General features: G+C 39.4%; 1 protein-coding gene across 1 annotated transcript in view; it reads left to right on the forward strand.

Moving 5' to 3' along the window:
* Positions 1–2,142: 2,142 nt before the first annotated feature.
* fbxw8 (F-box and WD repeat domain containing 8) overlaps positions 2,143–15,032 on the forward strand; it is a 31,355-nt gene continuing 18,465 nt past the window's right edge. The window contains exons 1-7 of the mRNA XM_083527367.1: positions 2,143–2,673; positions 5,606–5,710; positions 6,746–6,910; positions 7,042–7,130; positions 8,251–8,408; positions 8,486–8,682; positions 9,223–9,468. Coding sequence (XP_083383493.1) covers positions 2,281–2,673; positions 5,606–5,710; positions 6,746–6,910; positions 7,042–7,130; positions 8,251–8,408; positions 8,486–8,682; positions 9,223–9,468 — 1,353 coding nt within the window. The 5' untranslated portion in view covers positions 2,143–2,280. The remainder of the gene's footprint in view (positions 2,674–5,605; positions 5,711–6,745; positions 6,911–7,041; positions 7,131–8,250; positions 8,409–8,485; positions 8,683–9,222; positions 9,469–15,032) is intronic.

Consider the following 15,032-nt stretch of genomic DNA (forward strand, 5'->3'; position numbering starts at 1 on the left):
AGCAGAGTCGTATATTAAAAGTCGATAACAAAAAATGGCTCGTTACAGTATTTACAGTAAAGTAATATACATTTACATTTAATACCTTAACAAAACATGTTTAAATTAAAAACTTTACAACAAATATCTACAAAAAGGAGTGAGGTCATTAATTCATATAAGATTTCAATTGTTAATTAAAAAGTAAAAAGAATTGCTTGTATAGGTTGTGAATATTTATTTATTATTTATTTACTAAATTAGAAGTATCTCAGTGGTTAAAATCCCAGCACCAAGAAACTGCCACTGCCGGGCCCTTAGGCAAGGCCCTTAACTCCCGAATGCTCGGATAATTATAATTAATTCATAATTGTAAGTCATTTATATTAACTTTATAACAGCTGCTTTTTTTTTTGGTCTGAGAAACTGTATTAATTACTGTACACATGCTACAACTGTATTAAACCACATGAACTGTTGGGTTCATCTTTATTTTGCTCCTAAACAAGTCTTTTGTTACCTAAAATGAGTTTGTATTTGTTCACAGTAAAATAAGTATGTCTTATAAACTCGTTTATGCTCAATTTGCATTTTCTTGAATATCTTGTGTCACAACTTTGTGACACAAAACTAACATCCAATAGTGCATTATGGGTAAACTTTACAGGCTAAAACATCTGTCACTTCAATAATACACATCTGTATGGAATTACATTAAGGGAAATGGATTGTGTTGCAGCTGAGGAGTTCATGAGCACTACAGGGGCAGCAATATTACTGTATTATTATCAGTCTAGTCAAGTTTATTTCTATAGCGCTTTTCACAACAGACAGTGTCTCAAAGCAGCTTTACAGAATTTAACAGTTAAGGTGAATGGTGTGTATTTATCCCTGATGACAAGCCGTGGCGACTGTGACAAGAACAAACTCCTTTAGATGTCATGAGGAAGAAACCTTGAGAGGAACCAGACTCAAAAGGGGAACCCATCCTCATTTGAGTGATAGAGTGTGATTATAGTCTTTACTACTACTAATAATAATTAGTTCTCACTCTCATGTTCTGTATTGTTTAGTTTTATTATTATTATTATTATTAAAAGTAAAAATATTGTCAGCACTTTTACCAACGTCATATGATACCAAATTGTGCGAATTGGTAACTTCTATCTATTTATTTGAATGGTAACAAATACTCACTACAACATCTCCTTGGATTGTCAGTAAGTGTGCAGGGACAAATCAACACAGACTTGGACACAAACAGGTAAACAAATATTAGTCAAACTAACAATATACGGTAGTTGGATGTACGTCTTTTAGGATTGGTAAAATTCACGATTCGCATTGGAGCATTGGCATAAAAGTTATCGATGTGATGCACCGATTTTTCCAGATGCAAATGCCAACTTGTATTCAATGTACAATTTTTTTACATATTTGTATTAGGGAAAAAAACTATTTATTTATATATTATTAGTAGTAGATGTGCTATACTTTTATTATTTAGAAATTGACTAATAATCTGCGATCAATAATTGATATACAGATCTTCTCGAGCACGTTCTCTCAGCACCGAGGCGTGTCCTGAGAGTCACTTAGAATACAGATTAACCTGGCAGAGGTAGAGCTGCATCTTCCTGCAGACACAACGGGAAAAAGAACATCAGGTTTTATTTAATCTTTGTTCCTTTTTTTTTGTTTTTTGCACTACAAAGGCCTGTTTGTTATAGGGCCGTGCGTTAGAGGTCAGAAGTCTGAACCAAAGAAATAAAAGTGAACTGTACCATATTGAATTGTGTAGAATATTTTTCCCCCATTGCAGCGTATGACATCGAATCGCATTGCGTTGAATCAGATCGCGCCGCGTCGCAATAGGAGTGAATCGTATCGCATCGGTAGCTGCTTCATATGTATCTTTATTGTATCGTGTCCTATTATTAACCACATTAACCTCAATTTTTTTCTTACTATGCAAAAAAATGTTGATTACCGGGTTTAATTGGGCTCCTAAAAAAAAAAAAAAAAGAAATATTGCTTCATCATTAAATCAATATTGGTCTTGTAATTTTTTAATACATTTTTTAAACACCAAAAAAAAAGGCAAACCAAAATATTGTGTATATTGTTAAGCAAACGGAACCATTAAATGCGGCACCCGGAACTATTAAAAGTAAAGACGCATTATCCAGCCGAGGCGATTATGCGGTCGGACCGCGAAGTTTGTTTTGCTTCAGGTGCGGGGTAAAGGAAGCGTATTAATGCGGTGTATACGAATAGTTTTAACCTTAAATTCAACATGCAATGGAGGCTGGAGAAGATCTTGTGGACTTCAGGAAGCGGTGGAAGCAGGAACTGGAGAAAACGACTCGGTTAAAAGGGGAGAGTGCTGCGGGGGATTTTGGACACTGTAGCCAAGCGGATGGGAAGAAAGAGCCGAGGAGCGGCCATGGTGCTGGAGAACGTGAGAAGAAACCCAGAGATGGGGATGGATGTAAAGATCAGCCCCAGTACGTGTCGATAGCAGAGGGGTTGTTGGATGGAAGGAGCAGCCCACTGCTGGCCAGGATGGAGGAGGAGAGAATGCGGAGGAAGAGGCGCTGTGAGCGTGGAGAGGAACCGCAGCAGCTCCTCTCAGCTCCACACACTCCAAACAGAGCTCGTCTTACACTTATAGACCAGTTTATTCACGATCTGGTAGGTTCAATATACGATTGGTGGTTAGATCCACTACTGGATATTACCTATTATTTATTTAGATCTAAATAAAAAGATTTGTAGTCACGTGTTTCTGGAAGTGTTTCTAGAAGAAAACAGTCAAGACCTTGTGAAGTGTTAAGAGTTTGGATCTTATCCCAGAGCTCACTGGTGCAATTAATCCCTTTTCCTTTATGTTGACTGACTGCTGATTGTCAGAGTGAATCATACAAATGTACAAGAGACTTATAACAGTCAGAGGAGCGACAGGTGTGTTGTGCTGTTTCAGGTTTTGGAGTAAAATCTTTTTTAATATGTTTGAAGGATCTTCTGCTTTTCTCCCATTAGGGGGCGCCACAGCGGATCATCCATCCCCATACCACTCCGTCCTCTACATCTGCCTCTTTGAAACCAACTACCTGCATGTCTTCCCTCACCACATCCATAAACCACCTTCTTGGTCTTCCTCTTTTCCTCCTTCCTGGTGGCTCCATCCTCAGCATTCATCTACTGATATACCCCATGTCCCTCCTCTGCACATGTCCAAACATCTCAATCTCACCTCCCTCACCTTGTCTCCAAAATGTCCATCATGCGCTGTCACTCTAATAAACTAGTTTCTAATAGTACTGTCACTCTGATAATACTAGTTTCCCCTGTCCATCGTTTTTAACTCCTCGTCCTCCAGCTCCACCTGTCTTTTAGTCTCCTAACGATACATCGCAGGCCTCACCATCATCTTAGACTTTTTTTTTGGATCTTTTATCACTCCTGCCATCACTCTTCTACATCCACTCCACCCTGCCTGCGCTCTTTTTTTCACTTCTCTAACACGCTCTCCCTTCATTCGCACACTTGACCCCAGGATTTTCAGCCGATTTTAATATATTCGGAAGATGAATGTAAACAATCTGTACCATTGGCTCAATTGTTTGTCAGTGTTGTTTGGTGTAACAGCGTCTCAATCGAGGAGTTCGAGAATCAGAGCGGTATTTACCCAAAGCTTAATTCAAATATATTTGCGATAGATAGATAGATAGATAGATAGATAGATAGATAGATAGATAGATACTTACTTACTTACTTACTTACTTTATTGTCATTGCATTGTACAGGTACACAGCAACGAAATGCAGTTTGGCATCTACCAGAAGTGTAAAATGTAGCAATCGTGCAAAAGTGCAGATAAATACATGATTAGAATATAATTTATACAGTAGAGTCTTAAAAAGTCAAAGATTTTCTTTCGTCGGTTCAAATATAATATTTCGACTACAAATGAGACCAACGTGCAGCAGCCAATCAGCTTCCTGTTATTGATTATTTTTCAGCGATGTGGAAGTTCATGTTTAGCAAATTGATGAATTTAAATTTCATTCCTAATGGTCTTTAAAAACCTGCAGAAACCCTTTCATTAATATTTGGAGCCCCTTCATTTATTTTTTGGTTTGTTTTCTTTTTGTTTTATGTTGCAGCCTTGGAAAAGTCGTTCCATTTGAGAATTACGGAGGTCACTATGCTCTCAGGAGGCTTCAGAGCAGCAGAATCTTTTGTAGTCGTCACCGCACTTTGCAACAGTCCAGTTTAATTATTTTCCAGAGCTGCAGGCAGTTTCTTTTGACCTCATGGCCTGGTTTTTGCTCTGATATTTATTGTCCGCTGTGAGGCCTCTTATAGAGAGGTGTGTTTTTCCAAATCATGTCCAATTTACTACAGGTAGACACCAGTCAGAAACATCTCAGGAACATTCAAGAGAAATGGGAGGCACCCGAGCTCATTTTCAGGCGTTGTTGCAGAGGGTCTGAATACTTGTATACGTGCGATATTTTCGGTTTAATTTTATAAAAATAAAAAAAAAGGTAGAGACATTTCTAAAGATTTTTTATTTTGCCATTATTGGTTATTGATTATACAATTAATGTACACACAGTGAGACTTATGAATTGATATATATATATATATATATATATATATATATATATATATATATATATATATATATATATATATATATATATATTTTTTTTTTTACGGCCAAAATGCGCAGAAATTCTAGTGAAATTAAATATGGCCTTTTATTCGCTGAAGGACCAGAGACACACTTCATACACGCACCTGTCTATCCAGGTTTAAATGGAACATTAGGAAACAGTTGAAAAAATTCCTAAAAATAAAGCTGCAAACAGCATGTTTAGGAGACCAAGCACCCAAAATTTTCACGTTACAACTGTTGACTAAACAATCACAGAAAAACAGAGCACAGCAGGATATCAAGGAGTAGCAAAAATGGTAATTAAGTTTAAGCCTTTTTTTTAACATGGTATTGCAGCTTCTGACCAGTAGGTGTCACTGTCACAATTTGTTGTATAGCCTTAAGTCATTGTCCTGAAGGTGCCTGTGGCTACACCTATTTCCCGGCTAGCGATTGTGGTCGTAAAGTCGAATGGTCGTAAGTTGCATAGGTTGTAAGTCGACGACTACCTGTATAATTTGTGATTCAGGGAATCTGTGGATGTTCAAAATTTATGATCACAAACATGCTTCCAAATTAGAAGCAGATTTGGCCCAATGGTAGTGCTGGTGGGTTGGCAAAATGTTGCCCACCTTGTGTTTAGAAAATTTCTTAGACCCTCTCGTTTGCAAATTCAAATACAATTATTATGCAGCAAATATTACCATGTGCCCCTCGATTTAAAAAAAATCTAAAATTAGCCTAAACAGTATACGAGTTGCTATCAAAAAGTTTTGAGACTAGTTTTGTACCGTGACCAACAGATGACAGCACGAGGCTGCGCACACAGTCACAGGGAGCACAGACCTGTGACAATCACCTGACGTATATTTATGCACATCGTCCTGTGTATGTCAAAGTAATGGGCATAAATCCTCAGTGAATAATCAGTGACTCTCGATTTCCCCCATACCCGTTTAGAACGAGGTGAACGAAATCCCGTTCTTTGACATCGAGCTGCCGTATGAACTGGCTCTGAAGATCTTTCAGTTCCTAACCCGGGTTGATCTGGGGCGATGCGCTCAGGTAAGCAGCTTAATTTTTTTTTTATTTTATTTTTTTTTCATTCTGATGTTCTGTGGGTGTTCAGATTATTATTATTTACAATATCATGATAATTGTTCATACCCCTGATCACTTCTTTTATGCCACTGTAGTACAGATGATGCTTTAAGAACGATTTTTTTAAATAATATATTATGTTGGGAAGTATTTTTTTTTTTTTTTATGAGAAATGAAGAAAAACTTCGAGAGCAGCCTCTAGAGGCCAATCTCTGACACTACATGCTGTTTTTACCCGTGAGAGTACGCGCTGCACGGAGAGCGCTATACTTTATTAATTATTAAAAAAAAAAAAAATATATATATATATATATATATATATATATATATATATATATGAATAAATATATTCATATTTATTTCATTTGGCACATTTCAATTATTCGGTACTTTTTATTTATTTATTTCTTCTTTTTTTTTTTTTTTTAATAAAGTTTAGTACTATATTGCACATGGAGTGTTAAATATGTTGGTTTTTTAATTAGTATGAATTTTAAAAACTTTTGGTTGATTAATATCGGCAAGTACGATCCAATCTAGATATCGGTATTGGTACCATCCACTATCTAGTTGTTATAACAGCAATTAGAGATTAAATGTGGAATGTGCACACCGATTAAATACTCAGGTGTCCATGAAACTTCATCCAAATTGAGTAGTTATACTGAAAATCAAACTGCGTTTACATACGAAAAAATTTTATATACAGTTCAAGAGAGAACATCAAGACATCTTACGAAAAACCCATGAAAACAGACTTCCATCAATTAGTAAATCTATCTGATAGTATCTGATTGGAAAGTTCTTCAGTGTTCCCAGTGCATGGGAAGAAACCTAAACATCTAAATGATCTTCACAAGCAGAACCCCTTCCCAGAAGAATATGTGGAGTGGAAAAAGGAACTAAATGTGGAATGGGATGTCCAGAAATCACTTATTACTTATTATGGTCATGTGCCCATAAACGTTTGCCCATAAAGTGTATTGTCTGGTGTGTCAGGTGAGCAAGTCGTGGAGAGTGTTAGCGGAGGACGAGGTCCTGTGGTACAGGTTGTTCCTCGAGGAAGGCTATCAGAGAGACGCGAGCGTGTCCGACTCGCCATGCTGGAAAAGTACACTGAGGGACTGCTTTAACACTGAGAAAACTGTCAAGTACAACTGGAAGGTGAGTAACTGGTGCAGGTCTTCAGCACAAGAAACGCTTTACTTTAAGATTAAAGTGAGATCAGATTTAAGATCAGATGCGTTTGTGTGCATGTGCAGTATTGACATTCGTTTTGTCTGTACATCCTGCAGAATCGAGTCGGGTCGATCAGCCAGCTGCAGTATGAACTCGGGAAAGTGCTGTGCGACGTCAGTTCCTCTGATAGACGGATCGTCGCAGGGTGAGCGTCCACTTACACACAGCTAACGTTTATTGCTAACTTTGATACTGTCACCTTTACAGAAATCCCCAGGTCGATTTGGATTTAGCTCTTGGTGTGTGCTGCATCCCAATTTGCATACTTATACTTTTTAAAGAGACATCTCTTACAAAATAACAACACGTGTACCAGGACACAAACGCGCCCATCTAACAGAAGTAAATGTTGTTGCTCCATGTTGCGGTTCAGTTCATATTGCAGTTCAGCTTTTTGTACTTTATAATCGACTTTAAAAGTCCTCTTTAATTTTACAAGGGGTTATATACAATATCAGCTCAGAATATGTCTTTAGAAAAGTAGACGTAGACGATACCATTCGGGGACCACTGTAATAATCATTTTAACCTGCTACCATTTGGGACACAGTAACGCCACGATTTGGGACATAGTGACGTTACGATTTGGGACATGGCAACGCGACGATTTGGGACATGGCAACACCGCGATTTGGGACACGGCAACGCCGCGATTTGGGACACGGTAACGCTGCGATTTGGGACACGGTAACGCCAAGATTTGGGACACGGTAACGCCAAGATTTGGGACACGGTAACGCCAAGATTTGGGACACGGTAACGCCAAGATTTGGGACACGGTAACGCCAAGATTTGGGACACGGTAACGCCAAGATTTGGGACACGGTAACGCCAAGATTTGGGACACAGTAATGCTATTTTTTTGTAAATAGTAATGCTATGATTTTGGGACATAGTAACGGCAAGATTTGGGAAACGGTAATACTGCAATTTGTGACACATTAATGCTTAGATTTGGGACACAGAAGCACTACGATTTGAAAACAGTAATGCTATGATTTGGGACATAACCGCTACGATTCGAGTAACAGTTATTCTGTAATTTGGGAAACGGTAATGTTGCGATTTGGGACACAGTAATTCTGCACAATACTGTGCTCACGCAAAAAAACAATAACGTCTACGATAAAATACAATTTTAAGATAAACCACCAGGCAGAAAACATTTATCTGTTTTTAAATTCATGTATCTTCGAGAAGGTACTTTTTGTATTACATCCTTACACATTATACTTGAGTACTTCTAATATTAGGCATTTCCCCAGGTATACATCAGGTGACGTGCGGCTATGGGACACCCTCCACTGGGACACGGGTGCTTTGAACCTGCAGCCTGCCCACAGCACCAGAGCTGAGACCCCATCGGCATACGTTAGTGCGGTGCGAGTCACCGATACCGTGGCCTGCGCTGCTTACGAGAACGGTGCGAGGTTTGAGAGGTTTTGATTCATTGGTTTATTATCATCACCATAAAGTGTGAAAATAAATCTGAATGTTTAGGGTGTGTGAACGTCTGGAGCACCAGATCTGGTCGAGAGCCTATCCATCACTATCAGCACCTGCAGCAGGTAAGTGCCCTCGATCTGAGCGCCGACACGCCAGTGGTCTCCTCTGCATCCGGGTCGGAGGTGCGAGTGGATGCTCCAGATGATCGGGGCTACTGGAGCACCGTGTGTCTCACCCAGTTGGATAAACCTGTAAGTGAATATTTAGTGACGACTACAATGAAACCATGACTCATACATTTAAACCTTTTTGTAGTCATCAGTTGCTGCTTTCACATATGTTGTAAGCAGCTGTAAGCATTTGTTGCAGCAAGTTTGGCCTTTCCTGCTTTACATCTGGCTTTTTCTAAACCCTGACACTGGAGACTCCTTTCAAAAATGTTAAATAGACGTCTCTAAACCCTTTATGTGGAGTATTTGATGCACATGTGTAGACTCCTGCGAAGGCGTAGAAACATCTCGGGAACGTTTCGAGAGGACTAGGAAGGCACCTGAGCAAACTTCTCAATGTACATGTCATATTTATTTTTCTTTCCTAGAATTCTGTTTTTACCCGATGAATATAAAACAAAACAATTGAAGTTTCAGGCTGCAACAGAACAATATAAAAAAAAAAGTGAGGGGTGTCTAAATACTTTCTGAATGCACTGTGTAAGACTTTTATTTTAAAAATGGTGCGTGTGGTATCAATGGTCTTCAAAAAAATCGACATTTATTTGTCTGGTTGTTTAGGTGGACGGGGTGTTGGTGGTTCCAGGAAAGCGTGAGAGCCCACTGGTTTCAGCCTGGGCTGCTGAGAGTGTGTATCTGCTAGGTCCAAGTGTAAGAAAGGAAGACCATGAGGAAGAGAAGCAAGAAGGAGCTCGAGTTCTTCATTCGGTGTACGGCCAACCCGTGACCTGCCTGGGTGTGAGCGCATGCCGAGCTGCGGTGGGAGTGAAGAGCTGCGGCTGGGGCATGAACGACGGAGGAAACAAGGTCAGTCTGCAAACGTACTACACAAGGCGTAATTCTAACAGATGATTTACTTAAATATCAACATTGTAGGAGACCCAGATTTATACACTGATCAGGCATAACAGTTCGTCTGTTGAATCTGACCACACAGAACAGCGATCGCTCCCCACGTGCAGCAATGCGTCCCAGTCGTCTAGACATCACAATTTGGTCCTCGCCAAACTCGCTCAAATTCTTTCGCTCGCCCATTTTTCCTGCTTCAAACACGTCAACTTTAGGACAAAATGTTCACTTGTTGCCTAATAAATACCCACTTGCCATGCCATGATGGAGAGATAATCAGTGTTCTTCACTAAGAGTTTTTGTTTAACAACCGACATTGGCCCAAAGCAGCTTTTACAGAATGAAATAAATTCTAAATATTACATTTTAGCATCATAAACGATCCCTTATGAGCGAGCAAGTGGTGATGATGGCAAGGCAAAACTCCCTGAGATACGTGGTACGAGCAAGAACCCATGAGAGGAACCAGACTCAAAAGGGAACCCATTCATTCATATGTGTAATGAATGTCCAGTTGATGGAGACTTAAATGCAAAACTGTTCATGGCAACCGTAGTCCTGAACCATTATAGAAAACTTTGATCAATTACAATCCAAATCCATCTGCATAATTGTTGAGTTTAAACATCTTCATCTGGAATTATTCCAGAATGATGACAAAATTCCAGTCCATAGATGGACTAGGCAGATCTGGAAAGAACGATGAGTAGCTCAGGAGCACGCGTAGATCAACAGAAAGAGAGCGAAAGAGGCTTTTGAAGGTGGCTTTCCCATCCTTTGCAAAAATCGTACCACTGTTTGTTCAGGAAGATTGCAAGAAGTGCTAGTTTTTTTGTGTTGTTGTTTGCTAAAGAGATTTTATTTTAAAAAGCTACAGAAATGGAATCATGCGTTAACCAGGTAAAATCGCTTGTGGAGAGGTGGTAGCTCGGTGGTTTTGGACCTTGGATCAGAAGGAAGGGGGTTCAAATCCCAAACTTCCAATTCTGGGTCAATGAGCGAGGCTTTTAGTACTCAACCGCTCAGGTGTAAATCATAAATCAATCAAGTTGGTATTGTGCGTTCATATCATCTGGTGGGAAATAGATTTTTAAATAGTTTCTCATTTATATATTTTGCCCTATTTTTATAACACATTTTTGTTACATGGTAATTTCTTGGTGTGTGTGTGTGTGTGTGTGTGTGTGTGTGTGTGTGTGTGTGTGTGTGTGTGTGTGTGTGTGTGTGTGTGTGTGTGTGTGTGTGTGTGTGTGTGTGTGTGTGTGTGTGTGTGTGTGTGTGTAAATTCTCAAGAGCATGGCTGTTATGAGCTGGTACATTTGGGGTCGTTTCAAAAATAGTTCCTCTCCTTTAGGACCACTCACATAATTAGTACTTGAGTACAATAAGCCTTGGGTCCTGAAGTTTCTCATAGGAGACTTCTGTTTGTTTTTAGTCTTGACGTTTCAGAGAAACGGCGCTTTATTTGTTTAGTCTGTGCCCCAAACACGTTAGAGATGGACTAAAAGAAATAAAAACCCAGGGGACTTATTAGAGTTTAAACAGTGTTAATCACCATGGTCATCATGCAGAAAAAAAGCCTAACAACACTTAAGTCCGATGTGTAAACGCTTTTATAATAAACTACTAATGTCGCTAGAGACTTTCCCGAGAAATTAAAAAGACCTCTTTGGTCTTCAGAGATGTTCACCTGAGCTCAGGTCCAACTCCCGGAAGAACCGGACCGAACGGTAGCTGGAGTAATGTGTACCGCAGGATGACTGTAGATGGTAATTAGATGAGTGCATGATGGATGTGTGCAGATGGTGTCCCTCCGTATTAGACAATAGCTTGGCTCTGCTTTCCCGCTGACATCACCGCCATTTAAACGCACTCATTAGCGAGACGGGCTTCAAAAACTACAGCGAACCGAACGGCGAATCTTTGAGTGACAGAACAATTTCTCAAAGCCCCGTTTCATCTAAATGATGTCAGGGGAGGAATATTTCACCCTCGAACAGCTTTTTGCTGAAGCAAAATGATGAATAAATTTCAGCTTGGTTTCATAGCGTTGCTGTTTTTATTTGTGGTGAAATTTCTCAGTGAATTCTGACAATTACGCTAATGATATTTAACATCATTATTTGTATTGTATTTATTCTATTTGATTGATTATTTTTTGTTTTTCATATATTTTCTTTATTTTTTTTCTTTACTTCAAAGAGTTTAAATTGGTTTCTGATTTCATTGTTGGATATTTTGCTGCAGATTGTTGGTATGGAAACTGGTGAAATGCATTTTAACCGTGCTAGCAAGGGGCAACGAGGAACAGGGTCCCGGCTAACTTACCAGACTGAATGATACACAATGGTACAAAAACTCTGCGTAACCGCATTCACAGCACAGCATTTAACAGGATCTTAAGTTGGTTAGAGGTTAAGTAGTAAGATGTTGTTGCTGAGGAAGAACCTGACCTAGTTGGAGAATAAGAGTTATCTAGCTATTTCTGGTACATTTCTAGAAACTTTGTGGAAACTGGGGAATTTGGGAAATAGTACAAGTTGGAAACTTACTGGGAATTAATTAGAAATTTGGGGAAATTAATATAAACTGTATCATATAAAAAAAACATAAATATAAACATTTTGTTTGGTCATAAGCTGACATGCATGCAAACTTATACAGATAAAAAAATAACTATTTTTTACTTTGTAAGTAGAACAATTATAGATATTTCTTAACCTATATTTCAAATATTACTGGGGTTTTTTTTGTGACTGATGGCAGTGCAGGGTAGAAATTCAATTGAAATAGCATTAAATCTGGTTGTTTATCCTGCAAGATTTTTTTCTTTATGTAGTTTAATGTAGTAAGTTTAAACTACATTGTTATAACCTATAATTTTGTAAATTCCCATTTTATTCAATTTGATTCCTTTTATTTCCCAAATTTTCTGTTAATTCCCATGGAAAGTTACAAGTCTTGAAACCTCCAAGAATTGTGCAACCTTAGGGAGGATATATCTCACAGAGAGTGCATTGAGTATTGATAATAAGGATAGCAGGAACAGGAACGCTCATTTAAAGCATAGGGTATGATTGAAATATGCTTGAAATGCGTAAACACTCATTTCAGTAGAAGGAAATAAGCATTTAATGGGCCGCATCGGTAGTAGGGGTGACCCCGAATATTTGAAGATTTGAGGATTGTTCCATTTTGATTACATGGGGGTGCTCAATGTCTCATTTCACACAGAACTACCAGTTTTCTTTAAATAAGTTAATATACAGCCTATTATAATTATGTTTTAAATAGAAATGTGAAAAGAAAAAAGCTGTTAATAAATATTAGTAATGATAATAAATGAGTAGCACTGTAAGGTGTTTTTAGGGTCTGGCATGTGTACAAGACAATAACTAGAAAGATACAGACATAAAGAAACGCCACTGTCTGGCAGCAGGAGCAAATACAAGGTGGTATCAAAAGGTTTCAAGGCGAGCTCTGTTTACAAGAAAGTACTTTATTTATCTACGTTTACACACCATCACCTTTAATTATTGTCACCATGCACAGCAATACAGCGCCCGCAGCGTTCCTGCCAATTCTGCAATATGACCTGGGGGGGTTCCTGTCACTTCTGGAATATGATTTGGGGGGTTCCTGCCACTTCTGGAATATGATTTGGGGGGTTCCTGCCACTTCTGGAATATGACCTTGGGGGTTCCTGCCACTTCTGGAATATGACCTTGGGGGTTCCTGTCACTTCTGGAATACGATTTGGGGGGTTCCTGCCACTTCTGGAATATGACCTTGGGGGTTCCTGCCACTTCTGGAAAACTACCTGGGGGGTTCCTGCCACTTCTGGAATATGACCGGGGGGGGGTGTCTTCCTGCCACTTCTGGAATATGACCTGGGGGGTTCCTGCCACTTCTGGAAGATGACCTGGGGGGTTCTTGCCACTTCTGAAATATGACCTGGGGGGTTCCTTCCACTTCTGGAATATGACCTGGGGGGTTCCAGCCAATTTTGCAATATGACCTGGGGGGTTCCTGCCACTTCTGGAATATAACCTAAGGGGGTTCCTGCCACCTCTGGAATATGTCCTGGAAGTCTTCTTTTCGGAGCGTGTCAATCACCTTCTGCAATTCGCGCTGGATCTCCGCAGTGGTGTCAAAACAGCGACCTTTAAGCTAGATCTTCATCTTTGGGAAGAGAAAGAAGTCCGCAGGAGCCAAATCTGGGGAGTAGGGTGGATGCGGAAGTGAGATCACGTTGTTTGATAATTTCAAACGTCTCTGCGGCAGATTTGTCAGGATTCACGCCGAATTTCAGCCTTGCTTATTGTTCTACACTGGTGTACCAATGTACACAGGACGATTACTTATGAAGATCCCTGTGCCTTGTGCTCACATCTGTTGATGTGTTATGAAACAGGTCTCGAAACGTTTTGATACCACCTCGTACAGTGTCGTGTACCACTACTGCATTTTTGTCGAGGCTCCAGGCATACATGTGCACATGCACCATCCAGGTAATTCCCATCACCCCGGACGGGTAGGAGGGGTGAAATTGAACCATTTGTCTTTGTTATTGATGTGACGCGAGTGCAAAATGAACACCGAAGTGAACAAAATCACCTTAACAACCGGTTGAGAGTTCCGCCTGAACCCTTTCAAATACATTGGGCAGCACTTCACAGTGCAGAAATTGCACCTCGTGCTCGAAACAATTTGTAGTTTTTCAGAGACGAAAAATGGCTCACTCTCGAGGTGAGTGGTCAAGTCAGTCATTCACCCTAACCACTCTGAGCTGCACAGATAAAAACCTTGAAGGCAGAAGCGACAATGGCTTTTGATAGCGGTTAACCACTGTACACCTCTGCCAGAGTCTTTCAGCAGATTGTAGAAAAGACTATCTTTGCGTGCCACACATGCACAAATTAATATCGCATACTTCTTGTACCTCCATTTCGTACTTTACAGTTTTTCTCAGTTGCTCTGGTGCATTTCTCAGATCAGCAATGAAATTCTCATAACTACTTGTTTAGCCTCCATGTCATAAAAACAATTTCTCATCACTTTGAACAAATGACGAATACTTTAGTACATTCATTGAATTCATTCTGTTGTTTCCTACAAAGTCACTTGTTGTCATGTTGAGCAAAATATATTATACCGGTTCTCACCTGAATAGTCTCAACTCCCAAAACATCTAGCCATCAGTTCATTGTTTAAGTCAATGGTTTTTAAAGTGTTGGGCACGCCCCTCTAGTGGGGAATAAAGGCATGACAGGTGGGGTGTCATGAGAGAATTTTTGTTCTTCTTTAATCTTCACTTATGATGTTCTCTATTCAAGTTAATACACTCAAAGCAACCACAAACAATTAGATCAGTAGTGCATGCAAATTAACAAATACTTATTTTTGACCGATGAATTAAGAATTTTGAGGAAAAAAAACAAATAATTCATTTATTATCCAGTGATAAATTTTGCTTTTGTTTGCACAATTGTTTTTCAAATGGTTTGCAAATATTAAGAACG

Source organism: Silurus aristotelis (assembly GCF_946808225.1).
Source record: "Silurus aristotelis genome assembly, chromosome: 23".
NCBI lineage: Eukaryota > Metazoa > Chordata > Actinopteri > Siluriformes > Siluridae > Silurus > Silurus aristotelis.